Source organism: Entelurus aequoreus, linkage group LG01 (assembly GCF_033978785.1).
Source record: "Entelurus aequoreus isolate RoL-2023_Sb linkage group LG01, RoL_Eaeq_v1.1, whole genome shotgun sequence".
In the NCBI taxonomy this organism is placed as follows: Eukaryota; Metazoa; Chordata; class Actinopteri; order Syngnathiformes; family Syngnathidae; genus Entelurus; species Entelurus aequoreus.
In genome coordinates, this window is record NC_084731.1 from 56,376,715 (window position 1) to 56,383,932 (window position 7,218).

At 47.1% G+C, this 7,218-nt stretch overlaps 1 protein-coding gene across 1 annotated transcript; it reads right to left on the reverse strand.

The window, feature by feature from the left end:
* Positions 1-2,572: 2,572 nt before the first annotated feature.
* On the reverse strand, positions 2,573-6,789 carry LOC133645719 (uncharacterized protein K02A2.6-like). Its single transcript, XM_062040604.1, has 2 exons — positions 4,060-6,789; positions 2,573-3,981 (listed from the first exon to the last, which is right to left on the reverse strand). Exons 1-2 carry the CDS (start codon positions 6,557-6,559, stop codon positions 2,573-2,575), a joined length of 3,909 nt encoding a protein of 1,302 aa, XP_061896588.1. The 5' UTR covers positions 6,560-6,789.
* Between the last annotated feature and the right edge of the window lie 429 nt (positions 6,790-7,218).

Consider the following 7,218-nt stretch of genomic DNA (forward strand, 5'->3'; position numbering starts at 1 on the left):
GCCACAAATTAATCCCGCATAAAAACACCTAGGTGTTTGTTATGCTAGCTCCTAGCTCCTAGCTACTAGCTCGAGCTAGTTATAGCTCGAGCGGGTTATATGGACGGGATTCCGTATATATAACCCGCCAATACAATTCAAACACCTGCACAACACACACACTCACTCAGCCCAAAGAACCGTTCACCTAACCCAAGGTTCATAAAGCTTATATATTTAACCAAAGTTACGTTCATGACACGCACGTACGGGCAAGCAATCAAATGTTTGGAAGCGCGTGGGTGGGACCTGATATTCAGCTGGGAATGACTACAACAGTAAATAAACACAAGACATATATATACTCTATTAGCCACAACACAACCAGGCTTATATTTAATATGCCACAAATTAATCCCGCATAACAAACACCTAGGTGTTTGTTATGCTAGCTCCTAGCTCCTAGCTACTAGCTCGAGCTAGTTATAGCAAGCGATCAAATGTTTGGAAGCGCAGCTACGTACTCACGGTATCGCGTCTGTGTATCCAAATCAAAGTCCTCCTGGTTAGAGTCTCTGTTGTCCGAGTTCTTCGATCTTGACTGCATCTTTAGGGAATGTAAACAATGAAACACCGGCTGTGTTGGGTTGCTGACTTCCCTCGCAAAATATCCGCTTTGCACCGACAACTTTCTTCTTTGCTTGCTCAGCTTCTTTCTCCATAATGTAATGAACAAATTGCAACAGATTCACCAACACAGATGTCCAGAATACTGTGGAATAATGAGATGAAAACAGAGCTATTTCGTATTGGCTTCAATGGGGAAGCCATACCTGTCATGTCTGTTTATCATGTTTTGTTTTGGCCATGTGTTTGTTTTTTGGACTCTTTTTAGTTCCTGGTTGCACTTCCTTGGTTTTTTGTTTCCATAGCAACTCATTAGTTTTCACCTGTCCTGTCACGCACCTGTTTCACGTTTTGAGTCACGCACCTGTTTTCACTGATCATGTCACTATTTAAATATGTCTGTTGCTGTTGTTCGTCCTCGCGACCTCGCACTTTTTCATCCCTCTACTTCATGACATGTTCACAGTTCTTTGCCAAGTAAGTTTTTGTTTATTAATGCCACAGTTTGTGTTTTTGTTTTATTATTCATAGTTTCTGCCTTTGTGCAAGTTTTGTTTTCATAGTCAAGTTTTTACCTCTTCTGTGAGCGCCTTTTGTTTATTCCTTTTTTATTGTTAAAATTAAACATGTATTTAATTTCACGTCTTGCGTGCGCCAATTTTCCGTTGCCTTCTGGGAGAACAAACCACGCCATAGACCCAGTCATGACAATACCTCTGTTAAACTGGCTACGTCACGCGCATACATCATCATACCGAGACATTTTCAAGCGGAAGTGTGGCGGGAAATTTAAAATTGCACTTTATAAGTTAACCCAGCCGTATTGGCATGTGTTGCAATGTTAAAGGCCTACTGGAATGATTTTTTTTTATTTAAACGGGAACAGCAGATCCATTCTATGTGTCATACTTGATCATTTCGCGATATTGCCATATTTTTGCTGAAAGGATTTAGTAGAGAAAATCGACGATAAAGTTCGCAACTTTTGCTCGCTGATAAAAAAAAAGCCTTGCCTGTACCGGAAGTAGCGTGACGTCACAGGAGCTAGGATTCCTCACAATTCCCCGTTGTTTACAATGGAGCGAGAGAGATTCGGACCGAGAAAGTGATGATTACCCCATTAATTTGAGCGAGGATGAAAGATTCGTTGGTGAGGAACGTTACAGTGAATGACTTGAGAGGCAGCGATGGACGTATCTTTTTTCGCTCTGACCGTAACTTAGGTACAAGCTGGCTCATTGGATTCCACACTCTCCTTTTTCTATTGTAGATCACAGATTTGTATTTTAAACCACCTCGGATACTATATCTGTGGTAACTTGTGCTCTTTTTCAAGGACCACTGGAAAAGGTTCTTAGCCGAAATACACTTTATTAAAGTACTGCAGAGTTACTATTAATACAGACACGGAGCCGACGTAACATTGCTGTCTCGTCCACACAGCGTGCACATACACTGTCTCGTACACACAGCGTGCACATACACTGTCTCGTACACACAGCGTGCACATACGCTGTCTCGTACACACAGCGTGCACATACGCTGTCTCGTACACACAGCGTGCACATACACTGTCTCGTACACACAGCGTGAACATACACTGTCTCGTACACACAGCGTGCACATACACTGTCTCGTACACACAGCGTGCACATACACTGTCTCGTACACACAGCGTGCACATACGCTGTCTCGTACACACAGCGTGCACATACACTGTCTCGTACACACAGCGTGCACATACACTGTCTCGTACACACAGCGTGTACATACACTGTCTCGTACACACAGCGTGCACATACACTGTCTCGTACACACAGCGTGTACATACGCTGTCTCGTACACACAGCGTGCACATACACTGTCTCGTACACACAGCGTGCACATAAACTTAAAGTACTGTCTCAGCAACTGTTTAGCAATATAAACCTGAAAACATGAAAACATGGCAGATTTAAACTTTCAGTCACACATTCAGTCTGTCTGGAGGTTTGCGAGTGCGATGCGACCTTCGCACTACCTCTGGTGACCCAGCAGACACCGCTGGTGTGGGTGACTTCGGTGGATCTGGTGTAGGGAGACTGGGAGAGGTCTGGATGTCAGTGTGAGAGTGTCCATCCTCTCCAGAGGAAACAGAAGCCTCTGTCCTTGTCTCAGACTCTGGCGAACCCACCCCTACTGCTGTTGGTCCAGCCCCTGGAAACTCAGTGGAACTGTCTGTCTCTGAGCCTGTATCCTGCCGCAGGCGCACATGGTCCTGATGTCTGCGGAAGATACGTCCATCAGTCAGCTTAACAACGTAGGAAACTGGCCCACTCCTCTTGAGAATAATCCCAGGTAGCCACTGCTGGTTGTTGTTGCTGCTGAAGTTTCTCACATAGACACAGTCATCTGGTTTCAACTGTCTCTCACGTGCATGTTGATCATGTCTTTCTTTCTGTTTTTCCTGCTTTCCCTGCACTTTTGCCTTCATGTCCGGACGCAGCAGGTCCAGTCTTGACTTGGGCCGACGCCCCATCAGCATCTCTGCTGGCGTGCGCCCCGTTGTAGTCTGTGGCGTGAGGCGGTATTTAAACAGGAATCGTGAAAGCTGAGTGCTGAGTGAGTCACCTGTCATTCGCTTCAGGCCCTCCTTCACTGTCTGAACAGCCCGCTCCGCCAGTCCATTTGAGGCTGGGTGGAAAGGAGCTGTTCTTATGTGATGAATGCCGTTCTGTTGCATGAACTCACTGAACAACTCGCTGGTGAAAGTCGGACCATTATCAGTGACTAGTGTGTCAGGCAAGCCGTGTACTGCAAACACTTGCCTGAGTTTGTCGATGGTTGTGGGGGCTGTGATGTTGCTCATGATGTGGGCCTCAATCCATTTAGAATGCGCATCCACCATTAGGAGAAACATCTGCCCCTTAAAAGGGCCCGCAAAGTCCATATGTAGCCTAGACCAGGGACGGTCTGGCCACTCCCATGGGTGCAAAGGAGCAGGTGGAGGCATGTTCTGATTAATCTGACACTGCGTGCATCCTTTCACTTTGTCCTCCAGATCCTTATCCAGTCCTGGCCACCAGACATAGGATCTTGCGAGGCTTTTCATCCGCGATGCACCTGGATGAGTCTCATGTATTTCCTCCACAATCTGTGAACGGCCTGGGGGAGGTACAATGACCCTCGCACCCCAAAAGATGCAGCCATCTTGCAGACTCAGTTCAGTTTTACGTTTAGTATAAGGCCTCAACTCCTCTCCTTCTATCACACTGGGCCAGCCTTGTAAAAGGAAAGTTTTTACTTGGGACATGACTGGGTCCCTCTCTGTCCACTGTTTGATCCGGGATGCTTTCACAGGTGTCTCTTCCAGCTTTTCCAGTGAGAAAACAGTCTCTGGAGGCACATAAGTAACAGCAGGCGTGTCAGGTAAAGGCAGCCGACTCAGTGCATCGGCATTTGCGTTATCCTTACCTGCTCTGTACTCTATGGCGTACTGGTAGGCTGACAGTGTGAGCGCCCAACGTTGTATCCTGGCTGAGGCCAGCGGTGGGATACATTTGGTCTCACTGAACAGGCTCATCAGTGGCTTATGGTCTGTGTAGATCTTGAATGCGCGACCATAGAGATACTGATGAAAGCGCTTGACAGCGAACACGATGGCCAGACCTTCTTTGTCTAGCTGTGAGTATCCCTGCTCCGCTTTTGTCAGGGTACGTGAAGCAAAGCCAACCGGCTTCTCTGATCCGTCCTCCATTACATGCGAAAGAACTGCCCCGACTCCATAGGGCGAGGCGTCGCATGAAAGTGTTATCTGTTTATCCGGGTCATAGTGAACCAGGAGCGTTGCTGAATGGAGGAGCTCTTTCACTTCCTTGAAAGCTGCCTCCTGCTCCTCACACCACTGCCATTTCGTGTCATTGTGAAGCAACTTGTACAGTGGGGCCAAAACTTTTGAGAGGTCGGGCAGAAACTTGCCATAATAGTTCACCATGCCTAAGAACGATCTGAGTTCAGTGATGCATTTGGGGTTTGGAGCTTCCTTAATAGCTCTCACTTTGTCTTCCACTGGGCAGAGTCCCTGTGCTGTGATCCTGTGTCCCAGATAGGTCACACTTGGTGCTAGAAACACACATTTGCTGCGCTTTAATCGCAGCCCTGCTTCTGAGAGTCTCTTCAGCACCTCTTCCAAGTTAGCCAGATGCTCCACCTCCGTGGCCCCTGTGACCAAAATATCATCTAAGTACACTGCTACATGCGGAATCCCCTGCAGCAGAGTGTCCATTGTTCTTTGGAAAATGGCAGGACTGGATGCCACTCCAAACACCAGGCGATTGTATTTGAATAAACCTTTGTGTGTGTTGATCGTGACGTACTCTTTTGAATCCTCGTCGAGCAGTAGCTGTTGGTAGGCCTGGCTCATGTCCAGCTTTGTGAACAGCTTACCCCCTGCCAGGGTCGCAAACAGGTCGTCTATGCGTGGCAATGGATACTCCTCCAGCTTAGAGACCTGATTCACTGTGACTTTGTAGTCCCCGCATATCCGTGCAGTTTTGTCCTCCTTTAACACTGGAACAATGGGTGCTGCCCACCTTGAAAACTGGACGGGCTTGATGATGCCCAGCTTCTGTAATCGTTCCAGTTCCTCTTCAACTTTGCCTTTCATGGCATAGGGCACTGCTCTGGGCTTGAAAAACCTAGGTGTGGCTTCAGGGTCAACATGGAGCTTTACTGTCATGCCCTTAAGTGTTCCCAGCTCATCCTTGAACACATCACTGTATCGCTGCAGAGTGACCTCTGTTGTGCTTGCATATTTTATTTCATGCCAGTTGAGTCGGATTTTTCTAAGCACATCGCGGCCCAAAAGACTGGGCCCTCTGCCTTTAGCGATCACCAGCCTGCCTTTAGCTTTTTGACCCTCTGCTAAAATGTCCACATAAACCACTCCCAAATGAGGAATGGGCTGCCCTGTATAGGTCCTAAGTTTGAGCTTTGATGGGCGGATGGGAGGCTGGTTAAACCCCCACGTCCTCCTGTAAGTGTCTTCACTGATAACGGAGGCTGTAGCTCCTGAATCAATCTCAAACTTAATGTCCTGCCCTCCTACAGTGACTGTTGCATAGTAAGGCTCAGGTGGTTCTTCATCCGTTTCCACACCAAACATGTTAAAAGAACACACAGCCTCTTTATCTTCTTCATCTAGGTGATGTGTGGCTGCCTGAGCCTGCTGCATTTTTCCCAGCCCCGGCTTGCCCTTCCCCTTTGAGCTTCTGCACTTTTTGGCTAAATGTCCCTTTTTGTTACAAGCATGACAAACAACGTCTTTAAATTTACAGTCATTTGCATAGTGTCCCCCTCCACAACGAAAACACTCCACTTTTCTTTCATGCTTACCAGTCTCTCTCCTGACATGGTGCACTGCTGCTGTTTGTGCTCCTCCATGTCCTTTCTGGATATCCTTGGCATTATTAGCAGCCATCTCCATGCCTTGGGAGATTTCCAGAGCTTTCTTGAACGTCAGTGGTGGAGTTTCCCCCAGCAGGCGGCGTTGTGTGGCGTCATTATTAATGCCGCACACTAATCTGTCACGTAGCATATCATCTAACACTGCCCCGAAATCACAATGTTCTGACAGCTGCCGTAACTCGGCTACAAAGTTAGCCACAGACTGACCTTGCCTCCTGAAGTAGCTGTGAAACTTGAATCTTTGGACTATCACAGAAGGTTTTGGATTGTGGTGGTTTCCCACGAGCGTGACAAGATCATCATATGGGATCTCTCCCGGTTTCCGCGGTGTGGCCAAGTTCCTTATCAACTTATAAGTCTTTGCTCCACACGCACTCAGGAGAATAGAGCGCTTTTTATCCTCTTCTGTAATCCCATTAGCAGAGAAAAAGTGTCCCAACCTTTCTTCATACTCCGTCCAGTCCTCGTGTCCCTCCACAAATTCACCGACAGTCCCATATGTAGCCATCCTAGCTTGAGGCTCCCTCTCCACGCAGCTCTTCTGTAGCTCCGGGTGCCTTTTTTATTTCCTCTTCAAGCTGCTCCTCTGCAGCCGCCGACACACACTGCCGTCCTCCGTTCTGCTTCACTGCTGCGAACTGCGTCTCTCCTCTGTGTTTTTCCTCGGCGCCGTCGGTCACGCACGGCCGCCTAGCTTACTTAGCACACTTAGCTTAGCTTACAAAACAACAAACCGGAGACACACGAAAAAAAAAAAAAAACCAGTTCACCTCGTCGCCAAAAATATGTGGTAACTTGTGCTCTTTTTCAAGGACCACTGGAAAAGGTTCTTAGCCGAAATACACTTTATTAAAGTACTGCAGAGTTACTATTAATACAGACACGGAGCCGACGTAACAATATCCTCTTGAAAATGAGAGTCGAGAACGCGAAATGGACATTCAGTGCCTTTTATCTCCACGACAATACATCGGCGAAATGCTTTAGCTACGAGCTAACGTGATAGCATCTTGCTTTAACTGCATATAGAAACAAAAGAAATAAACCCCTGACTGGAAGTATAGATAGAAAATCAACAATACTATTAAACCGTGGACATGTAAATACACGGTTAATGCTTTCCAGGCTGGCGAAGGTTAACAATGCTGTGCTAATGACGCCATTGAA